General features: G+C 47.6%; 6 protein-coding genes across 6 annotated transcripts; 2 read left to right on the top strand and 4 right to left on the bottom strand.

Annotated features, from left to right (window-relative positions):
* Positions 1-865: 865 nt before the first annotated feature.
* On the top strand, positions 866-2,279 carry RhiXN_04736 (short chain dehydrogenase; the record flags this gene model as incomplete). Its single annotated transcript, XM_043324552.1, has 4 exons — positions 866-1,003; positions 1,057-1,435; positions 1,677-1,931; positions 1,990-2,279. The coding sequence occupies 4 exons, from the start codon at positions 866-868 to the stop codon at positions 2,277-2,279; spliced, it is 1,062 nt and encodes a 353-aa protein (XP_043176971.1).
* Positions 2,280-3,464: 1,185 nt separating this feature from the next.
* On the top strand, positions 3,465-5,715 carry RhiXN_04735 (uncharacterized protein; the record flags this gene model as incomplete). Its single annotated transcript, XM_043324551.1, has 5 exons — positions 3,465-3,553; positions 3,614-3,939; positions 3,996-4,178; positions 4,231-4,404; positions 4,460-5,715. The coding sequence occupies 5 exons, from the start codon at positions 3,465-3,467 to the stop codon at positions 5,713-5,715; spliced, it is 2,028 nt and encodes a 675-aa protein (XP_043176970.1).
* A 284-nt stretch (positions 5,716-5,999) lies between these two features.
* On the bottom strand, positions 6,000-7,352 carry RhiXN_04734 (Lipase (class 3); the record flags this gene model as incomplete). The annotated part of the gene is made up of 9 exons (XM_043324550.1): positions 6,000-6,118; positions 6,181-6,255; positions 6,306-6,360; positions 6,414-6,452; positions 6,505-6,611; positions 6,672-6,856; positions 6,916-6,985; positions 7,035-7,103; positions 7,160-7,352. 9 exons carry the CDS (start codon positions 7,350-7,352, stop codon positions 6,000-6,002), a joined length of 912 nt encoding a protein of 303 aa, XP_043176969.1.
* Positions 7,353-9,012: 1,660 nt separating this feature from the next.
* Positions 9,013-10,066, bottom strand: RhiXN_04733 (Lipase (class 3); the record flags this gene model as incomplete). The annotated part of the gene is made up of 7 exons (XM_043324549.1): positions 9,013-9,081; positions 9,133-9,171; positions 9,223-9,329; positions 9,390-9,574; positions 9,632-9,701; positions 9,751-9,819; positions 9,874-10,066. The coding sequence occupies 7 exons, from the start codon at positions 10,064-10,066 to the stop codon at positions 9,013-9,015; spliced, it is 732 nt and encodes a 243-aa protein (XP_043176968.1).
* Positions 10,067-11,929: 1,863 nt separating this feature from the next.
* RhiXN_04732 (FAD-binding domain protein) lies at positions 11,930-14,558 on the bottom strand (the record flags this gene model as incomplete). The annotated part of the gene is made up of 10 exons (XM_043324548.1): positions 11,930-12,182; positions 12,243-12,481; positions 12,542-12,653; positions 12,717-12,844; positions 12,912-13,033; positions 13,088-13,346; positions 13,402-13,487; positions 13,544-14,147; positions 14,326-14,459; positions 14,513-14,558. The coding sequence occupies 10 exons, from the start codon at positions 14,556-14,558 to the stop codon at positions 11,930-11,932; spliced, it is 1,983 nt and encodes a 660-aa protein (XP_043176967.1).
* A 3,900-nt stretch (positions 14,559-18,458) lies between these two features.
* Positions 18,459-21,779, bottom strand: RhiXN_04731 (dipeptidyl aminopeptidase; the record flags this gene model as incomplete). Its single annotated transcript, XM_043324547.1, has 14 exons — positions 18,459-18,547; positions 18,603-18,837; positions 18,887-18,941; positions 18,992-19,186; positions 19,239-19,314; positions 19,371-19,478; positions 19,528-19,772; positions 19,830-20,011; positions 20,066-20,666; positions 20,721-20,980; positions 21,030-21,133; positions 21,181-21,382; positions 21,436-21,663; positions 21,720-21,779. 14 exons carry the CDS (start codon positions 21,777-21,779, stop codon positions 18,459-18,461), a joined length of 2,640 nt encoding a protein of 879 aa, XP_043176966.1.
* Positions 21,780-23,022: the final 1,243 nt, after the last annotated feature.

The following is a 23,022-nucleotide window of genomic DNA, read 5'->3' as shown; positions in this document are numbered from 1 at the left end:
GGCAGGGCGTATTGGTGTTTGCAACCACTTGGGGGCGGCAGCCACGTGGCCTCGTAAGCGCCAGCTTCCAATGCTCAGTACGTACTGGTTGTGACTCGTGAGACTCCTCTGGGCTGAGTCGCACCACCTCTTATAGAATGTTAAATCTCAATATAGCCATATAATAAATGGTAATTACACTTTCCTAAACTAAGGAAGGCTGATTCCGCTCACAATTAGCGTTGCTATCAAAGTGTTTGCTGGGGTGGCAAAAGACAGCGTTGAACTAAAATGGGCGCTTACACCTACCGGCTATCAGTCAAAGTCTTTTGACCGCTTTACTACTTATCTTTATCATGCGTCTAACTGCGCAAATTCCAGTGGAGCTCGTAAGACAATTCTCGAGAATTTTGGGCTCATGAACTCTGGTGGATCTTGCAGGGTAGGTATCATACGAAAGGTATCTGGTAGAGTGCGCTCTGCCTATCTCTGCGTATCAGTTAACGCATCTAAGGCTATATGGTGTTCCGATTGATAATTATCAGGGCTTCGAAATGGCTTCGAAATTGGGAGTAAAAACTGCGCTATACTGCTCGTTCAGCTAGCGCCGGAATTGTAAATTCATATTGATGTTACTAAAGCTGGATATCCCGTATACCAATGACGCAATGATCGATTCCTAGCTCTTACATTGGCCGGGATCGAGCCATATATAGCTATACACCAAAAATTATAATTACTAATTAATCAAGTGTAACTTGGCACACCAGGCAATCGATCATCTCGAGTATTGATACCACGTTCAACTCCACACGCCGCTTTATTTGGTATTTGTACACGCGTCACCACCTTCATTCATGGTACGGATACTAGCACTACTGTAGCTATGAGGCCCGACTCCGACACGGTCTCGGAGAGGCATAGTCTCGGCGACGGCCTCGGGGAGTCCACAGACTTAGCGAATTGGTTTGCTGGTAGGCCGCTGCATACGCAAGCGGTCTTGACGCTAAGTTCCCATGGCCAGGTGATCATGATCAATAGCCCTTAAGTGGACGTATAAATACCATAAATTACTAGCAGCCTTTATTTACCCCTTCACAGTCTCTCCAAAGGTGCCAAGATACAATGCCCTACTCTCAGAACGAACATGTCGCTCTAGTTGCCTGGCTTCTTTCGATGCTTAGTTTTGCTCGAATTCAACTCGACAACTTTCTTGCCCCGTTTTACCCGGATATGACTATGCCCGTCGCTGATCTATCTGGCAAACTGGCTATCGTCACTGGCGCCAACTCTGGTATTGGCCTGGAAGCTGCTCGTGCGCTCGCGAGGATGAATGCCCATGTTGTTTTAGCCTGCCGCAACGAAACGAAGGGGGAAGAGGCAAAAAGGCATATAATTGAAAATACTGGAAACTTGAAGGTCGAGGTCGAAGCACTGGATTGCGCGAATCTTGCGAGTATTCGCGAGTTCTTGAGCCGATGGAGAGAGAGAGATGAAACCAGTAGATATACTAATAAATAATGCGGGTGGGTGCACTCTAGCTTGTATACGCTCTGATAGTGACATGGTCTGTTGTTTTCAAGGAGGGCTTACGGGCACTATTTCCCTCACAGAAGACGGACACGAGCAAATGTATCAGACCAATCACTTGGCGCATGTCCTGCTTACCCATGGTCTGCTAAACTTGGGATGCGTAGCTCCAAACGGACGCATTATTTCCGTTTCCTCTGCTGGATTTTATGGCAGCGATCCTCTGAGCAAGAGAAACATCGGAAATCGGGACATCTTGGCCAAGTTCAATAACCAAGCTGGGGCCAAGTTATCGCTTGGTGAAATGCTGCAGCTTTACTTTAGGTCTAAAGCCTCACAAGCTGTATGGTCGATGGCTCTTCAGTGCCGGTTATCCAAGAAAGAAGCATGGAAAGGTATCACCGTACACTCTTGCCATCCTGGTGAGCACCATTACGTATGATTATAGGAACACTTTTGACAATCCAACTTGCTTTCAAGGCACAGTTAAATCTTCTATTTGGTCTCAGCCTGAAGGTGCCGGATCAATGGCCGACGCGGCCTCCAATTTAATGAAATTTGGGGCGAGAACACTAGGCATCACAAGCGAACAGGGAGCGATCACCGCCGTTTGGCTGGCAGTTGCGCCAGAACCTGCCAGCTCTAATCTAAAGGGGAGGTTCTGGGATCGTAAGCAATGGAAGTGGGTCAATCCTTGGAGTCTGAGTGTTCACCTTCAGGACGAGTTATGGGATCTGTGGTGCGAAGAGGCCGGAATGCACTTGAACTAGTTACCCAATGTATTTGGATTCTTTTACTCGACACTTGTACAATACGTAGATGCATATTAGTAGAAAAAATGAGCAAAATAATGTCTAATATCGCTTGGTATACTATAGATAACTATGTGACTCTAAGTCCTGGGGTGAATCAACAGAAGAAATGGTGGAACCGCACCCACTTGTACGACTCCACAGCAGCTTACGCTGATGGAAGCTATAGTACAAATATACTGGTGCTTAGCTTTCAAATACTTAGGCTGTATGTTATATGGACTAACGTACTAACGCATCGCCCATCTTAAGATCTTGCGTTAAAATTTTCTTATGGTCTCCTTAATTTGTGATGCATTGCTCCCAACGATGGCATCATTTCTACCTATTTTATCACGCATTACCTGAGCGAGCTACTAATTAAGACTGATTGAAATAATAGCTGCATATAGATCAAGCTCAATGAAAAGCCCAGGGGCAGATGATCGTTGAGTGATCATGAGATGAAACGTATAGTCACGTTAAGTATACAGCGTCGACTCTTAGTGCTGCAAGACCTGTGGTGTAGTGAAGCAAAGCTTTTTGGAGTACCTGCAAATGAGATTCAAGTTATTGGGCCATCAGTCCTTTTACATCTATGCCTACGTATACTTTGGAGAGCATAATGTATGCATAACAATTATATCGTTGGATGAGTAATTACAGATCGGATCTAACGAGAGCAAAGAAACAAATACATTTCGAGAAATTTCAAGTGCCAGCCATTGATTTTACGCCTTGTCATTGTGCAAACGATGTGTGCTTTACGAACAAAATATATTTGTTTCATGGATCGTGTCTGAGGGCTTGGTAACAAACGCCAATTCGTGTACATGGTAACACCTGACTTGGTAACGTCTGCGTGTCAGCTACAGCATCAAGTGTCTCTTTGGTGATCATCAATCAACTTATATCATTTCTGAGCTGCTTCAAATGTAATATCTCATCTACCGGTGAATCCAAAAATCCCACATTATACTGAAATGGCAAACCAGGAGAAATGATTTTGGATTCGGCGTGACTATCGAGCATTCCCTCTTGAAACTCTAACCGAGAGTAGCCAGCCCCTATCAGCCGACTCAGGGGGGTTATATATAATAGCGAAACCCCCTTCTTTCCCATCCTTTCTTTTCATCTACATTGTTTAACTAAGAGTGTCGTGGAATGCTTTTTGCTCTTCCTATCATAGTTGCGGCTGTCGCCACGTATATTCAGTTTGCATTCATCCAAGGGGATGAATATGAGTGGCTTCGGTGCGTGAATTTTCCTAAACTATGGATCTCAGCTTGACGGGCATCTCATTGCCTACTTAGACCGTTGGTGTGGAATGCGCTGGAAGACATGAAGGGAGTCATGCGTCACCATATGCCTTCTTGGATGTATCCCATTTCGGCTGGAGACCCAAGGCCTACATTACCTGCTCCTATCCCTACTAATAGCTCGTTACTAGCTACCAATAACCAGTCTTTGGCGACTGGCACTCCAAAGCAGGTCTCGACGCTCTGCCTCATTCACGTTCCCTACGAAACATCTGGGTGGATGATTCTTCATTATCAGAACATTTGCAGAACTTACTTTTTCAATGCGATCTGTGGGATGGCAGTGTTTCTATGTCTGGCAGGATTTGTGGCTTGTTTAGGTATGTGGCCCTTGTCTTTTGGGTATTAAATAATGTATTGATTTTTCTCTCACCAGTCACGCCCACAATTCGCGACTGTGCGCAGAACCGAACCGAAAAACCAAATACGGCTTCCAGTCTTGTTTTGATTCCTCCTATTGATATTCTGGACTTTGAGCTCATATTACCGAATCGACCGGCTTCAAGTCAGTACAATGTTAAACCTAACGCTAGTTCCAGTCCTCGTTTGAGACCAACTAGTAAGCAGTATTCCTCCTATATGGACCCCTACTCAAATCCGCCTCACCATAGCTCCTGAATCCCACTTCAGCTCGGCCGTTGTTAACACTAATTTTTCTCCGGCCGCCACTCCTGCATCGGTTTGGAAAGACCTTCGAATATCTTCTCCGGTTACTACTTCGAATGAAATGCCTCGGAGCATGGCCAGACATTGGCGCAGGGACTTTTCATGTATTACGAGCGGAGGTAAGTCGCCTCAGCACTGCATTCTCATAGTAGCATCGACCCATTCGTGTCCCAGGACCCTGTTCCTGTATCACAAGTCTGTCACGAATGAACTCCGAACCATGTCATCATCCTAAGTCACAGATGGTACCTCAGACAACTACTGAAGGATTCTCGGAACCATCAAATACTAAAACTGTAGACTTGGGCCCCCTCACAGGAGAAGCAACTCGGATTAACTTGAAAACAGGGCCCCTTGAGGATATTCAGAGGCATGATTCCCCTTTCCGTGGTTCTAAGGAGCGTGATCTAGTTGCCGAATCGATTTATCAAGACTCGGCCCTCGGTAATTCGGACATTATCTCCTCCAGCGGGCATGACTCTTCGGTAGATTCAACTCCTCGCGCAGCTCCTAGACTTATCGGGTGCTGTAAGTCTTCTATCGAAAGCATGCCTACCATGGTTCGGACCTCGATAGATCCGCACGCCGAGGGGACTTCAAACTTGGCTTCCGTCGTCTCAGCCTCCTGGGCCGAGTTCATTACTTTGCGGAGTTTGGTGGCTCCTCATCTTGATCACCTGGGCGAATCTTTCTCGCTCGACTCTTTTCAAGATGAAAATGCCTGGGCAAACAGCGATGCATGTGGTCCGGGGCCTGAATGTACTGGCCCCTCTCCTGACGCCTCGGATTCCAACGACAATAGTATTGCCTGTTCCGGATGTGCCGAACACATCAAAACCACTTGTTACTCCTCTAACTCTATAGGATTGACGTCTCAGTATAGTATATCGACTGAACCGGATACCCCATTGATTACTCCATCAAACAGCATGTTGCAGGTCCCTGGATCAGAGGAACCTTCTTGTATGGATGCGACTTCTGACCTTCGCCCTAGTATGGATTTCGTTTTTGAGAATCAACTGTCCAAGATTGAATCTTCTCTCGCGTCTCCTTCAGAGGGCAAGTCTTGTTCGAACCCATTCACGGAGGCACAACCCAATGGATCCACTCCCAAAAATTCGGACGGATCGCTCCCTTCGCGAACACTGGGTTCTCAAACGTTCTTGGATGACAGGACTTATGCCGAAGTTGCTGGAGTGCCTTCCGACATAGAAAGTGCCCAAGCTACTTTAACTTTGGAAAGATGGAGACTCCCTCACTCAAGTAGCTCGCACTCCCGGTCTCATAAGGTACCTGGTGCTAATAAACAGGGAGTCAGTAACTGGGAGACCCATGGTACTGCGGCTAGTATGTGGGCTCGAGTTCCAGACCCGAACTCTCGCGGGTTTGTGGGGCGCCGTGGCCGTAGGGGGCGGGCACAAATTATGTGATTTTCGATGTGAGAACAATCCTTACCTAAAATAACCTTTAAAATGACTCGGAAGCCTCTCACCTCCTTGCTTCTTGGTCTCTTACCTGTTAATTGTTGAATGTCGATTTGTATAGTTCTGGTTTTTATTGTGAAATCGAATTTGCGTTTAGCCAAGATGATATTTCAATTTCCACCTGCCATAAGACCCGAAGTAAGGAAAATACAATTGTGAATAGGCGCATTCATTTTGCTCCCTTTTCATGGTGTGGTAACTCGAACGAAATCTGTGTTAGGTCGGGTAGTTTAGCACGATAGAGTGCTGATCCAGACACCTTCGTAGGGTCCCAAGTGGTCGATCAAGTTGCCCTGAAGGACAGTTGGTACAGAGCCAATGGAACAGTCTTCACTAGTATTATCTTGGCCTAGATAAATTTGGACAAAGATGTCAAATTTGGAAGGAGCAAAAGCACTACTGGCCACTCACCTGCACATGCTCTCCAGTTGCCGGTATATTTAATGTGTTTCTCTCCCGAGATGTGGCGGTAGCCAAGGAATCGACCTATTCCTCCGTAAATCAAGGCTCCAGCAGTGCAATGAACAACGACCTACCCGGAACGATGGGGATTACATCCTCTATATTTGTGATACGCGAAAAGTCGAAGTTCTAGAATAGGTTAATTACAATTGTTTAATTATATAAAAACGTGAGTTGATTACCTTCTGATCCATCATGTTCGTAAACTCTTGGTTTCCGACCTGAGAAGTTCTCAGTAATGCTTGTAAGTTAGGTCCATGAATTACAACTCACCCTAGGCTGCCCGTATGTTACAACCTTGATGGCGACATTCGATAGCAAGTTCAACTTAAGATAGAGGGCATCAAGAGTCGCGAGTGCACCGCCGAGGGAGTGTCCGACTAGAAATGAAAAAGAATAAGTATCTCCGCGCATATTATACAATAAGTGAATAAACCCACCCAGTGTCACCTTGGTACTCGACCTTTCTGCCATAACCTTCTTTACTGCAGCAAGCACAGCCGACGCGCTCGCGGCGTGTGCGTCTCTGAACCCTGAGTGTACTTGTACCGCGCTCGTAACTCCAGGGAACAGAGATGTGCTCAGAGACCCAAAGAAGGCATTGGCATCGGTCAGTAGTGATAGGCTAGATATATGCGCATTTTAGTTTAGTAGTAATTGCTAACTAAGATAGGTGCCACATACAATTTAGTTGGATCAGTTCCTTCATGCGCAACCACCACCGACGATCCTGATGGCCACCAACCTACATACCCTGAGAATACTGTGAGTGGCGAAATTAAATGTGATCGTTAGAAACTCACAGTATGGCACGCTGCCTCCGTTTCCGCCTGTCACATAGGGTATGAAACCAGGCACTCTTTTGCAAGCCTCTGTGGCAAAACAGTGACTATGGGATATAATGCCATATTTGGACTCAAATACTTACTGCAAGACCAGGTCGCGGTCCCTGGGCAATAGGTAGCGGCGGCGAAATTGGCATAAGGAGAATAGGAGGCTATAGTTGCGGCATCAATAATTGTGACGGATGAATCTGCCCTCTGATCAATCTCAATAGGAGTAGGGGCTGCCAAAACGCGGAGAGAGAGGCCGATGGCGAAGATAAGAGTGCTAAGAATCATATTGAAGGGGAGAGAGGACGGAGGAAAAGGAAGGAGAGGCAGGAAAACGACCGACTGCTGCTGAGACGACCAAGGTGACCTGACACGTCATTTATACCCCTCTCCCTCTCTGTCTTAAACTTTCACTGGGTTAAAGCACAAAAGATTGCAACCAGCTGATGACCTTCTCATAGCATTTACTCACGCGATTCAAGCTTCATACCGCCAGCTGTCTGGGAAGGAAACTTACTCGATCAGGTCTTGGGTCCGGCATGCCTGCCAAGAGAGATAAACTGGTACGCTCTGCGTTGCAATAAATGCCGTACAATTCCTTTTCTATCCATAACCGTGACTGCCTTCTTAATTGGTGTTACTATCGAACCCATAGAAAGGCGGGAACCTCGGCGGCTGCACGTGGGGAATGTAGTCACGGGGGCCCCGCCAATCCGACGATCGTATCTCGAGGGCACAATGAAAGTACCGTGGATCTCACCTCGGGCTTCGGAGAGCGACAGGTGAAAATACGTCGGCGTTCTTGGCTGAAATGATGACCTGGCTTCGGTGATAGCGCTCTTTTTATGGTAATCGAGAGACTAGTGTTTCCCATACCAAGCCAAGTACACGGTGAACCCCAAAAGTGCGGAAAATCCGCATGACGTCCAGATTTTGCCAGACATCCGCACCTAAAATAGCAGAACCCGCACCTCGACGACACACAGGGGTGAGTTGAGGATGCGGATTCATGAAAAAAATGATCGGATTTTGCCAACACTCCGCATATAACGCGCGATTTTTCACGTTCAGAAAATCCGCACTTTTGGGGTCCACCGTGGTATAGGTATATGTTGAGAGACCGGCCAGAGTTTGGCAGTGGGCGGCTTGATCCCACTGATAGCACAGATGGCGCATGAATATTGATGCATTACGGAATGCCCACTTGGAAGGTATGGAATAATCGCGGACATAAATACAGAGAACACGAAAATATGTGCGCTTTGTCTAGCGAGATCGCCTAGACTGGTACCCTGTCGCTAGCAGTTATCGGTCAGCTTGGAAATATGATTAATCTCGATGAGGCACGACGAGAAGAATTTGAGTAATTTTGTTCCGATCACCTGCCAGGCACCAACCAGCTCATTATAGAACTTTCATTTGAAACTATATAGTATCACACTACTAACGATCCATAGCCTCTGCTGGAGCAAGCTAAGGTGTATGCTTCCAATTTCTCCTCACTTCTTATCATCAATACCATGTTCATTCAATGCCTTAATTCCATAAAACCCCCAATATAAAACACCGCAATAGTAAATGGACACATTCACTTTGCTACCCTTTTGCCGTGGACAAGATCTGGCCCCATATACGTGTGTCTAACAAGACAGAGTACCGATCCATACACCCTCGTAAGGACCCAAGTGGTCAATTAGGTTGCCCTGAAGAAGCGTCGGAACAGAACCAACTATACAATCCTCGCTAGTGTTATCTTGACCTAGTTGATTTTCATTCGGGACGTTAGGGGATATCGGGAAACGGAACATGTATCACAGTGATTACTAACCAGCACAGGCCCTCCAATCACCGGTGTATTTAATGTGTTTCTCCCCTGAAGAGTGATGGTAACCGAGGAATCGTCCTATTCACCGATGAATAAATATACTAGCGTTTTATTGAAAGCCGACTAGAAAAACGCACCGGGAACAATAGGGATTTCATCCTCGATATTTGTGATGCGAGAATAGTCGGTGATCTGGTACAGAGTTGTTAGAAATGATCCCAAAGCATTTGGGATATGATTCACCTTTTGCTGGAACAAATCTGCGAACTCTTGGTTTCCGACCTAATTGATCTCGGTACTTGGTTCAAACATAAGTTATGGGCTATAACTCACCCTAGGCTGTCCATATGTCACGGCCTTGATGGCGATGGTCGAAGCCAGGTTCAATTTAAGATACAAAGCGTCAAGTGCTGCAAGTGCACCACCAAGTGAATGGCCAACTAAGAAAAGAAGATATAGTTGATTTATTAAATTCAAAAAGTGGAAGCAAAGAGTATTACCTAGTGTCACTTTGGTTGCTGACCTCTCGGCTATGACTTTCTTTACTGCGGCAAGTATAGTTGCCGCCGTGGCAGCATGTGCGTCTCTGAATCCCGAGTGTACTTGTACCGCGCTCGTAACCCCGGGGAAAAGGGATGTACTCAAAGTCCCAAAGAAGGCGTTGGCATCAGTCAAGACGGACAGGCTATATGCGTGTTACGATTTGGTAATAATTATTGACTCCGAGATAAAGGCGACGTACAATTGAGTCGGATCTGTCCCTTCATGCGCAACCACAACCGACGATCCTGATGGCCACCATCCAACGTACCCTAAAAATAGCTTAAGTCTGTGAGTTTGCTGTAGCAGACAGACGCTTACAGTACTGAACATCATTTCCATTTCCGCCTGTAGCATAAGGAATGAAGCCAGGCACTCGTTTACAAGCCTCTGAAGTAAATTCACATCAATAACGAGAGCTATTTTTCATATTTTAGTACTTACTGCACGACCAATCTGCAACCCCAGGACAATAGGTGGCAGCAGCAAAGTTGGTGTACGGAGCATAAGACGCAATAGTGGCAGCGTTGATGACGGTGACAGATGAGTCCGCCCGTTGTTCGACTTCAATCGGAGTAGGAGCGGCCAAGACCTGAAGCGAGAGGGCAACAGTGAGAACGAGAGCGCCGAGCATCATGGCTTAAACAGCAGGAAACGCGGAATGATGGCTCCTAGAAGACGAGGGACAAAGATAAACCAGCTGCCGCTGAGCTCACTATGATCTCCTGCCGTGGCATTTATATACTCCCTCCTAGTTCTCTTCGGACTAAAAGGAGAATAAAATCAGAGCCAGGTCATACCTTGCCCGTAACATTTACTCACGCAATTAAGCCCCTTCATATCGCCAGAACATCCCGCCAGTCTCGCAACGCGCTGACACAACCACATCTTGAACCCGGCGTGCCCGCTAAGACAGATAACCCTGTTCGTTGAACACTGTGAGAAATACCGATTGTTCCCTTTTTAGTTGCCAAGTGTGATCACCCTCTTGGTTGTTTCTATTATCGGGCCCGCAGAACGGCGGAGAACCTTGGCGTTTCATGCGGAGGATCTGGTCATGGGACCTTCGCTAACTGAATAACCGCGCTCCGGGGGATAAAATGAAGGCACAGTGAGCTTCGATTGAGACCTTCCAGGGAGGATCCAGGTGAAACCAGGTAGGATGAATTGACTAAAACAGACACCTAGATTCCGAAGTGGCCATTTTGCTATCGTCACTGAGCAAGTAGCCTCTCGGAGTAGGTGAACAATAGCGAGTTCTGGGATAAATAGCTAATATTGATTAATGTATCAGCTGGGCTATATAGTGTATCAGATCTGAAATCCTACAAGACTTTTCCCTAGAAGCCCGCCGCAATAGGACGTTAGTAGCACAATCGTACGAGAGAGTGTGCATATGTCCTTTCGTCTAGCGAGAGCGCTTGGCATAGATAGTCCTCTCCCTCTATCGCTAACAAGTTGATTATGCCGACTGACAGCGGTTCGTTTTGACGAGACGCGATAAAGAAGGACGTGAGCAACATGGGCGGCTGGCGTCGCTTTTGATCGCCTGATCCTCCCCAGACTTATTAGGTAATCCATATGAGCCTGTATAGCACGCCACCGTGTTTATGTGACGGGTATAGACATAATTTTGTCAAGGTTGGGGATATCATAGCGATCGACTCGTTTGTTATCCGCTCTGTCCAATTTCTTGTAGTTTGGTAGTGGATCGTAAGCAAAGTACAGTTAGCCCCTGAATCCACACTACAGAACCAACACATTTATCATACCCTCCTCACCAAACGAGACACACTTTCCCTAATATAACTAATCGCGGCGCGGGTGCCAGATATAGAGTTGCAAAGAAAGAAAGAAAAATACGCATATACAATACGACGCCCATGTGGGTGATCCAAGTCATGAGACCTACAAACACACATACACACTGATCGTACCTCGAACTAAAATAGTCAACACCACTCCGGCCGAGCTCAGATGGGACTTTGCATAGGCAGGTGAAAAAAGAGACAGAGAGAGCGAGGGAAAGAGAAAGGGATGATATGGAAGCTCCGAGGACGGTTGTTTTTTCATTCCCCGGCTCGGGAAATTATTATACTAGTGTGCGTGTGCCCTTTATAGAATTCGAACGAGAAATGATGTCCAAAGTGAGAGAAGTACGAGGGTGGGAAGCTCTGTTGCTCTCTTTCTTTCTTTTTCCGCGCGTAGACTTTAAGAATGTAAGAATCAAGTGGTTGATCACCTTGATAGACCCGACGAATGTCCGGGTTACATCACTCGCGGTATCGTAACTCGACTCTCATGAGCTCAGTGGCCGAGACGAACCAACTCGCGACAATCAAATCATGTAAAATGTAAATTCGATTCTGACCCCCCAAAGGTATCATCAAAAGACAAAAAGACAAAAACAGAAGAACTCAAACAAAAAAGCGCAAGAACATCTTACAAGTTATATTACACAGATATACTCGACACCCACAATCAACCAATCCCTTTTTTTTCACGCGGAAGCCATAAACCCACCAAACCAGCTATCGAGCTCATCGACACCGTCGAGCGGGACAACATTGCCAATATACCCGTCGGGACGGACAACAGCGACACACCCCTCGGGACCGATTCCGTACGTCTCGTACAAGCGTCCACCACCCAACCGGGACTGGACCGCCTCGTCGTCCATGAATACTTTGGACCAGTGCGTGCGAAGGGTGGGGGGAATGTCCGTGTAGTCGCCGGTGGTCTTGGTCATGGAACTATCGTACAAAGATAAATGAGCGTTTGGTGATTATTGAGAAACAGTGGGGAAAACGCACCTGACGACTATGATTTCAAAGACAGTGTCGACCTGTGCACCCGCGGGAGTGTACTTTTTGTAGAACCTCTCTGGCTTGTCGAGTTCGTCGGCAAATTGCTGGATGCGCGCCTTTTGAATTACGTCCTTGGTGTTTCCGGCGAATACGATGAGCTTGTATCGGATATCGGACGGGATGAGGTCTTGGATCTCGAATGGACGTGCGTCGGCGGTGCGGATGATGGTTTGAGGAATGAGGCGCTATTAAAAATCGTTCATTGGGACTTGTATTCCATGCAATGAGAGTATAACTATACACACCTGTCCAATGATCAGCTTGGAAGCCAAAGACTGGTGCCTCGTCTCCACAATTGCCGAAGGCGCATAATGAATTCCAATACCACTCGTAAAGCCACCAAACGTTTGGAACACACTGCCGAGACAAACATCAGCCCCTCGAATCTTCTAAACATTCCAGGTCAAGGGAAATATTCACCTGACAAATTGTTGGTGGGAGACACCATCCATGTTGGCCGCGCTCTGTGCCTTGCCGGAGAACAAGGCCGAGAACTTTCGGTCAAATTCGATCAAGTCTTGGGCATACTTGCGTCGCTCTAGCTCGTACTATTTTTTTTTTCGTGGCAAGTGTTAGTGTCATGTCCGGTATCCCATAATACCAATAAATACTCACAGTCTTTAGGAGATCGGGTGAAGCCCAGCCACGCAAGACCTGGGTCAACTTCCAAATCAAGTTGTGGGTATCATTCATGCTAGCGTTCATTCCCTGGCCAGCCTTTGGCGAGTGAGTATGGCCTATCAAACGTCGGTTAGATCACTCCCACCACTCCCGACGAACAAAACACCTACAAGCATCGCCTGCAATAAAGACGCGTTCCTGTGCCGAAAAGTTGGAAGCAACACGCTGTCCGATGATGTAGATCGTCCACCAGTCAAGAGCCTTGGGGAACTCGAGGCGGAAGGGCTGGAATGAGCGCTTTGCGACGTCCATGATCTTTTCAGGGGTCATCTTGCTCCTGTCCATTCTTCCGGTGCCACCGAGTTCGATCTCGGCGAGCTGGACGTAGAGGCGGACGAGGTCACCCTCGCGCGGAACGATCATGCAGCTCTGTTGGAATACATATTAGAGGTGCCCAGAGTCTCATCGAATGGCTGCCACTCACCCCGTTGTCAGAGTGGATGGCGGTACGGTTTCGGATATCAGGAAAATCGGTATCGGGGATGGTATCAACGACACCCCAGACATAATCTACAAATAATTCAGAACCGCCATTCGCAAAAGACAGAAAAAAACAGAGCCCTCACCAGTATGTTCTCCCTCCATCTTCCAGCCCATCTGGGCCCTCGTCCAAGAATGAGCCCCATCGCATCCGACGACGTACTTAGCCCTGACAATCTCCTCGCGTTCTTCTTCGATTTGGACATTGCTTCCGTCTGCGGCGGCCTCGTTCGAGTTGGGAGGTGCACCCGCGACCGGTCGCGACAGCCTCTGGGCCTCGGCCTCGCTGAGTTTTTTGAGATGAACGGTAACGGGGTACGAGTCACGCGACGCAAGTTCGGCAGCGTCGGTCGAAAGACTGATGCTAGTCGGGACAACGGGCTGCTCGACCTCGATTGAACGAGGCGGCCACGAGAATTGATCATTGGCGTCGGAGCGTTTCTCAAACTCGCGAGGGCAAGCACCGTTCGGGGCCGTGGGTTTACCCAAGGCACGCATGGCATCGCGGAAGATGTTCTCGATAGCACCTTGGTGCAGGGTCACTTCAAAGGGGAATCGGGCCGTAGGAGCGGTAACGTCTGGGAGGCGATCCGAGCGTTGGATGCCAGACCCATCGGGGGCAGGATTGTAAAATGCAGCCATGTGCATCTGGTTTCCTTCCTTGAGCAGTCGGTCCGCGAGCCCATAGCTCTGTTGCAATATACCAAGGTCAGTAAGATCGTGATGGTCGATCACAGAGGCCAAATCATCAAAGCCAATTGGCCGCTAACAGTACCCAGCGCTTCGCTGTCATCTCACAACGTGCACACTTTTGATCGAGTGCAGTGCGGGGGGCCTTGGAGTCGTGCGAAAAATTGATTGTACTGACCTGGAGGACTTCAATCGTACGCGGCTGGATACCGTCTGCTTGTCCAGCAGCGACCTTGGATGGACGCTTGTCGATAATACGCACGTTGACCCCAGCCTTGGCCAGTCCATGGGCACACATCAACCCAGCAGGGCCTATTAAATTCATTAAAGAATGTCCATAAAATAAGATCCGTGCATATACTCACCGGCACCGATGATGAGAACATCGACTTTAGATTCAACAGCGGGCATTCTGTACAATGGTCGTCGCGGTAGAGGCGCGGGAGGAGAGGTAGATACTGATCAGATGAACATCTGCAGCGACTTTTATACCGGCCTCTAAGACACTCGGAAAGGGTGCTTTGGAAAATGGCCAGTCTCTCTCTGAGCCATGCAAGTTCCGGCCGATAGGTCTAATCGGCGATCACTTGGGGCTGGGATGGGTGAGAATGAAATCCCTGGATTGGGATGTGTCTGTCGGAATTGGTGCTGTAGAACCCCCCCCCCCAGTCCTCTAACGGCTATTCTAGCTTCTCCCAACCGACAGATGTATCCAAAAGTCAGCCACATTCTGTCCTTGCCCATCTTTCAGCGGAGCCGCTAAAAATATAACGTCATACTATCCTCCTTCCTTCCGTTCTAAACCCCATTGCATATACGGGTCCTCAATCTGATTGTCGTGTAGACCAAGTTGCCCCTTTTGTCGTCAATCGTCCCCCTATATCGAATTTATTTCGTAACGATATGACATGGATAAAGCCACATTTCGAAGACATCTCATTTGACTTTAAATGCTGACGATATATATGGCCGGTCCCGGGCGCCTAAACGTTTACCAGCCCTCGGATCCGGACTCTTTGGATCCTCCCGCTTTGGCCGTTACATCCGTCCAGTCCGTGGTCGGATCCTCGAGACTCGAGCAGTGCATTAGACTCTAGGATTCCTTGCTTGTTTTTTTTTTCTATATGGCAATAATGCTCACATTCTATATATGTATATATTTGATATTGACAATGCGTGGAGCTGCTTGCCCACAATTACTTAATGATTACTATTCAGAGCGGTCTCGAATCCGTTCACCACGATAACCGGGCGGTGAATCAGCAGAGTGGCAAGTGACGGTATATTATCCACTGTAATCTTGCCACTATCGCTCCTTCGACCACGTGGAGTCTGGGGAGGGCAAATATCACGCTCGCCCGGGTGGGGCGGGGAGTTAGCAAAGGGGACTAGTAGAGTAGAGGTGAATGTGATAAGCCGCAGCAATAGACACGTTATTCGCTTGGTCGTCCTGCCTATATTTTACTTTTCCGCACACATTATACGCAAGCGATCGTATTCTGCTCTGAAACCACACACACACGCGCGCGCTTGTGGGTGACTCCATGTATTGCTAGCCAGGAGGTGGAGCACAATAGTTTGAGCCATAACACATCCAGACACGCCGTCGCATATAGCTATAGGTTGCCTATCGAATTTGCAAGAGCACGCAATAATTCGATTATAGAACCAACAGACTATCGAACAAGAGCAGTACGGGCTGCTCAGGTCTAGACCGGTCGCAAGCTCTCGAATAAATCCAACCGCTCGATGCATAAGAGCCGAGTCGAGCCAAGCAAAATTCTACCCTGAAATTAGTCCCCTCCCCCTTCCACCAGTCCTTCTCCTCGCGTCCTGAGAAGCACTCGTTCAAATTAAATCTTGGGTCAACATTTCAAGTCTAGGCACCCAATAGGAGCATTGGGAGAAGACGGGAGACGTGCCTCGTTCTCATTGCCGTTAGCCTCGGTTGAGATCAGTAGGCCTTCTAGCCCAGTCTTAAGCTACCAAGGTTCGGCCAGAAGTTTCAACAGTCCTCGGGAGCTTACTAATTACAACCTGGGCACTTCTCTTTTCTCTTATCCACGTTTGACTCGAAATAAGCGACACAGGTTTCTTAGTAAGGAGACTGAAAGATGCGTATGTATGTGATCGATGATTCCTGCAAGTGGAGGTACACAGAAACATAGAAGAAAGAGCTACATATGGAGCCGGGCTTGTTGAGCATTTCCAAAAAATCCACTTCACAATTACTAAGGTGTGGCTCAACCGAGATGGGGAAGAAATGGCCTATTGCTTTCCGTGATGGTGTCACTCATGACGCAGGCCCCAAAATGGCGAGTACTGAGATTCTCGTCAGAGGAATACCGTAATAACTATCGGTCTATAGGTATAGGATTACCTGAGGACCAGCTGACTCCAATACCGGACCCGAGACAGGGTGATGCGTAGGCGGAATATTCCGAACTGAGGATTAAGGCGGTGCCGCTGTAGCGATGATACAAGGTCATTGATTGATTAAACATCGTTGCGCCACATATGGTAAATGCGAGCCATCAGATTTGGGAAATTGTTTAATTTAATTTAATTGACTAATAACGCGAGCTCCAGGGGTGTCGTGGGAAGGTTGGGCCAGCACACTGAGGGACTACCAAGGGTTAGGAGTCAATGTAGCTGGGCGGGTAGACCCGGTGGGATCGTGCGACTACCTGTGGCTACCTGTGGCTGAAGAACCACTTGGTCAGCGAACCGGAAAAATACACCACCACCCGAATGTACGACGCGTCGTAAAGCTTGCGTTGTTAATGTCAATGTCTGTGTTTTACAATTTCGTTAACCAGCTTAATTACTCTCTGCACCTAAACTTGACGACTGCTTATAGTCACATTGTGATTTTATGCTTGCGCAATTACCTTAGATCCAATACTCCTATACCATAGCTTATATCACGAGCAAAAACACAGCACAACTCATTGTAATTCAACGCCCAGTAGCTCCCTTAGCACACTTGGCCAGGCAATCCTTTTTGATAGAACCTCTTATTCAGCTTTCCTTTTCATGAATCGTTCAAAGTCACAACATTCTTCCCAGGAGATTTCCCACTGCTCCCATCAATTTACTGGCCCCAGTCTTCCGTCGAACTAGAGTTCTAGTTTCAGCACCAAGTTCTCGGGGAGTCGCCGACGATATGTCGCCATTCTTACCACGCAAATCCCGGATTTATCAAGCAGGGGGTGACATGCAAGTGCGGGACAGCATTCCCTGGAGAGATCACAGCGCTGATCTAACCGTGAGTGGCAGGTTATGTGAGCTGCGAGGCAGTCGAGACTCACCCCGCCTACGCCAATGCAAGGCTGCTGCCCTTGGGGTGCTGGGGAAGCACAGACAAGACCTAAAATCGCGGAAGACACAAACAAAGCAAAGAGATTTCTCATAGTGTGCAAGGGGGAGTAGGCGTTGAGAGTGCTCGAGCCACGCAGGCCATTAAATACCTGTGTCCCTCTTGAATAATTAATATATCTGATCTGGTGTCTCCCTTTCACTAAGTTCGAGCTTGTGCCTTGCAGGTTCAAGACCGGCGCAATGCACAAGAAACGCCACTGGGCCTAGCGTTTTTCTCTTGCCACTGGGTTTACGTTGGGATCGTGCACTAGTATTAGCGAATGTGGCAGACAAAAGAAAGTGTAGCGTATAACCAGACGGGAACCAAGCGCAGTCGTGATTAATTTTTTTTCGAGCTCCAAAAGATCAAAATGCTCATTTCCCTCGTGCTGCACTTGACTACTTTGAACATTGACCAGAACCTCGTGCCTCGAGAGCGCTTGTTCTCAACGTGGCATATAGTAAATTTAGTCATGCGCTGCCTGTGTGATCACGATAGCGTTTACAACGGGCCGCAGCGGTCCCAATGGTTCCGCGATTCGCGTCGAGCTGACACGTTTCTCGGATGGGATAGATCGCGCATACAAGGACGATGTTATTTATATAATGATGAACAATCGAGCCTGGAGTAGGCCAATCGTACACAATGGCCGACTCTCTCGATAAATGTAGTGCCAGATGTTCAAGCCCATTGAAAGTTATAATTAAAATCATCGTATAAAGATGCCAGCGATAGCGAAATAGCACAAGAGGTACGAGAAACACAGTCAACTCTCGATCAACTATTGGCCTGTCACCAACCACGCTGCCGAGGGCCGCTTCCCCACTTCTCCTTCAAATACTCGGTCATCCACTCATGAAGCTCTCGGTATGCGCCTCGTTGCCTTATACTATGGTCACTGTTGTTTCGTTCGAATTAGCCCGATTCGATTTCGGTAATTTATTTAGTGCCTACCTATCGGTGAACATTCTAAATCTAAACCCGCGAACCTTTGCCTGAGTCAGCATGTCCAGGAGATGGGCCGAGTTGGCGAAGTGAACTGAAACGAAAAAACTGTGAGTTATATGCCTCCTTCATAAGACGTTGGAGCCTACCATTATCGTCGCCACTTCCATGAGCCAGTAGGTAGTTCGCGTGGCGGAATCCATCAACTTTGGTGATACTAGCATTGACATATCCTTCTGGGTTGTTATCAGGAAGACCCATGTATCGCTCCGTATAGACCGAGTCATAGAGGCGCCAGGAAGTAACAGGAGCTACGGCCATACCAAGGGTATGAACTCCAGCATCAGCCTCCAAGACCTTGGAAGTCATAAACCCGCCATACGACTGAACAAGAAATCAGAAAACGGAAAACAAGAGTTCGGAGCGCATTTACCCAGCCCCAGATACCAATTCTCTTGGAATCGACGTACTGCTTCGAAGCCCATATCCTTGGGTTTCAAATAAGCATCCCATCCAACGAACCAAAAGCCTAACCCACCTAGCCGCGTTGATTTGATCCACGACTTCCCAGTATCCCAAGTTACCGCGAATAGGGTTCCTGAGCTTCCTGCCTTTGAACCCAGTACCACGCCCATCAACAACGACAATAATGTACTGAAGTGAGCAAGCGAGATAGTGGTGCCAATCACGATCAAATCGGCTGTGTACCATCTGTGACCCAGGTCCGCCGTATCTGTGAACCGGGATTTAGTGAGACAGATGGACATTAGGGGCGACAGACTTACACTCGGAAAAGCACCGGGTACTTCTTGCGTCCAGTCTCATCCATATTGGGCGGCCGAATTTCCATAAAGTTGAGCTCTGCATCAATGGTCAGTAAACATAACATAATGTGAAATCAAGGATTAACTACGCACCGTACCCGTCGCTCTCTATCGTTGAACGAGTAATGAAAGGCATTTGGAAAGCCGCTGATGTCTTGTTTAGTTCATCGTTGTCCGTAAGCACGTAGTTCACGGACTCTTCTTGCGCTACATGAGTGCTGAACTGGCTGCGGTAGATAGAGTAACTTACTCTGGCCTTTGGTTTCTACTCCTATGACCTTCTGCCAGGGCACTGCTGGCCCATCATAGTTAAGGACGTAATAACCACCTTGCGGGGAGAACGATGCGGAGTACCAAGCCAATGTCGAATCGTCTGTTAGAGCAACAGGCTCGGCCGGTTTGGGTACAGGTGCTCGGGAGTTAAGAACTTTCGCCGACGGAAGGGAGACCGAGTAAACACCACGAGCGATTGAGTGTTTGGCTGCTTGGAAATATCTTCGTAATGCAAACAGTTAGCTATAGTATTTGCACTGAACACATTGAGCACCCTACATAAGCCCGTGAGTCTCGTCCACAGCGAGAACGCTCCCAGTAACTTCCCATTCACCGCTAGTGAGCCATATAGGATCAGAGGAATCAGGAGGGCTAAAAAGGGCTATATGGTTATAACCTTTGGGAGTGGGTAGAATATCCAGGTAGCCAGGGGTTTGCTTGAGTGGGACAATGTTTTGCTCCTGTACTCGGCCAGAATTTAGTATTGTCAAGGCGAACAACAATTAAACACTTACTGATTCAATCCAGCCTTTGTCTCCCTCTTCGCCTTTTTCACCCTTGACTCGCACGATCTTTCCTTTGGCAACTTTTCCAGTCTTGCCCACATCGAATAAGACTACATGGCCTTCCCGGGCTTCGCGACCGACTTCCCGGACAATGAGAGTTTCGTTTCCGACCCATGCAACTTCGCTGACAATCTGGTCCTCCGGTTTCAGTTGTTTGTCCCACGACAGTATGGTTGTCGCGTTTTTAACAGTTCCTTGGACGATTTTAGAAACAGCGTCGGTGGTCAGGTTGGTAGGAATTGCCGTCAAATCGCAAACTGCAACCTGCACGAGGGGATTACCGTAACCAGGCTTGGGATACTTGATCTTGATAGGGTCCCCACCGTAAGGAATAACACTGGATGCGTCGCCAGTTGGGTTGTATACTGGTACCACGTACTCGAGGACGTTGGTTTCATCGAGAGAAAGATAGGCGATATGCGAGGATGTAGGAGACCACCAAAGAGCTGAAGCAGACGAGAGAACCTCTTCTTCGTATACCCAATCAGGTACTCCGTGGAACAAGGTTGCATTCCCAGAGTAGGTAAGGCGGAGAGGTGTGACATCGGGGCTTCGAAAGGAAATAAGTGCCGCCGCACCAGCACGAAAAAGCTATGCAGCATACCTAGGATCTTTTACGACATATATATCATTTCCCATTACCCAAGCAATGCTTCGACCAGTGGGCGACCACGCGGCATGCACCACACGAGGGGGGTTACTTGGAGGAACGAGAGGAAATGTGCGTCCATCCGAAAGGCGATGAAGATAAAAGTTTCCAAAGGATGAATGCCGGTATTGTTTGAGATAATCGGTTTTGAGGAGAACGTGGGAAGCATCGGCTGAGAGGGACCAGGAGCTAAACACCAATTGGTTACCATGTTCCTGTGATGTTGTGAGAAACGGCACCAGATAAAATAAAACCCCGACGTACATCTTTCACATCACTCCTTTTGACGAGCGTCCGATTCGTCTGAGTACTTAGATCCACAAGTTTAATTGACCCCTCCTCTTCAATAGAGTAGATACCGTCTCCAGCTGACTAATGATTAATTCCTAGTCCAAGTAATATGGGAGTTACTCACCCTCACTAACCCAGGCCAAGCTGCGTTTATCAGCAGCGAATGTTCCATTAAATACATGATCCATAGTAATGTGTTTATTTCCAGGCGCGCGGTAGCGATATGAAGTTTGGTTATAAGTTCGTGCCGCCAAAAATCCAAGCAGAACCGCCAATAAAACGAGTGAACCAAGAGATAGTACTAAGCAACGAAGGGGAGACATGCGCTATAATACATTAAGCAAAAACCTCTTGGCAAAATATACCCCTTTCGACTTACCTTCCTACCCAGAGATAGCCCACCAGGTTCGCGCATTACATTAACGCGATCCATATCTCCGTCATCAAGGCTGCCACGTTCAACACGACTCGGATCGAGGAGCTTTTCCCGGTCCGTATATTCATCATCGCTGATTGAGCTTGGTGGCGAAAAACGACCCTCTCCATAATAAATGGGCGGTGCTTGAGGGTCGGTCAAAACGTCGGATATCTCAGGTGGCTCAGCATCCTGGGCAAGAGGTGAGTAATTTGTGCGATTTGCCATCACCAAGTGAGTTCGCCAACTCGGTGGTGGTTTGAAGCTTGTCCCGCGCGGTGTAGCTCCAAAGCTGCCAACACAGCCATCACGTGATAGCATGGAACGCCCCTCAGCACACAAGAGCTTACGCTTCTAATTTACCTCTTTGGGCTCCGAAGCTCTTCACCGCCTCAGGACTGCCCGCATATAAGGATGTAGGCCAGTTCTTTATGGACTTGACTTGGCGGTGCACCTGTTTCATTTGATCTGGATCAATTTGTGTGGCCATACTTCCTGGTACCGTATTTCTGCATCTATCTCATCTACAATTTCCGAGTAAGTGATACCTATATCACGCATTTTCAAGAGATCTAATCATTTAATCTTGTTAGGAACAACATATTTCGTGCCTAATCTTATGGGCTCATTCAGAACTAGTTGCGTCGGGTCCACTTTGCCCAAGGCTTGTTATCATCTTTCGAGTTGAGTAGATAATAGCGACGCCCTTTAAGCTTCCGGGACATCACTCTCAGTGCATTTTTGGAACTACATTCGTCTAGAAAGTGCTACAATCATAAGTTTTACAAGGCCATAACTATGTTTGACACGAAGCATCTCAAGATATGATAAGCTAATGGCCCAAAGCGCGTGTTGATTGTCAAAAGTTACCCTGATTTTGTCCCTTGCTGGTGTGAGGATGACTGAATCTACCCCTCCTTAGCTAGAGCTACTCATACATATATACGGTGTTCACAATAAATCTTCTTGATAAACCTACCTTCTCTTTACCACGAAGCTACCTAGATATTGCTATGGTCAGTGTTCCGAATTTTGGAGCAAAATACTGACAGTTTTGCATCTGAGAGCGAACCTCTTTATTAGCCAGAGCTCAGGAGAGCTTCAAAGAGTGCTGGCTCTGGTACCTGAGATAGGCATGACGTATCTATTTGTTGCAATAATGGTACATACGTATACCATGGCAATCAATTGAACCATAGTAGTAGAGTGAGTCATGTATCAAGAGGTATGTAGCCTGCAAATCGGAATTTCAGTTGATATGTCTGTCTTCTGCGCATATAGCCAGGTTACTTCTGGGTCGTAAATATATGCATACTACATAGTTCCATATCATACGACCCTGAGCAAGTCTGGGGTCATCACGAGAGCCCCTTGAACTTCTCTGGCTCATTTAGCATCAGATGGTATTGTAGCTCGAAAAGTATCTCCTGATTATTCGTGTCTCAAGGTGTGCAAGGTTAATTGCCGCGAGACCCAACCGGAAGAGGAGTTTAGCATATAACCACTTCATGTTGCGATTCTTCTATGGTTAATGCTCTCGGATTGAGACCT

This window comes from Rhizoctonia solani, chromosome 2, assembly GCF_016906535.1.
Source record: "Rhizoctonia solani chromosome 2, complete sequence".
Taxonomy (NCBI): Eukaryota; Fungi; Basidiomycota; class Agaricomycetes; order Cantharellales; family Ceratobasidiaceae; genus Rhizoctonia; species Rhizoctonia solani.
Note: the sequence above shows the minus strand (reverse complement) of the source record. Positions and strands in the feature narration are given on the sequence as shown.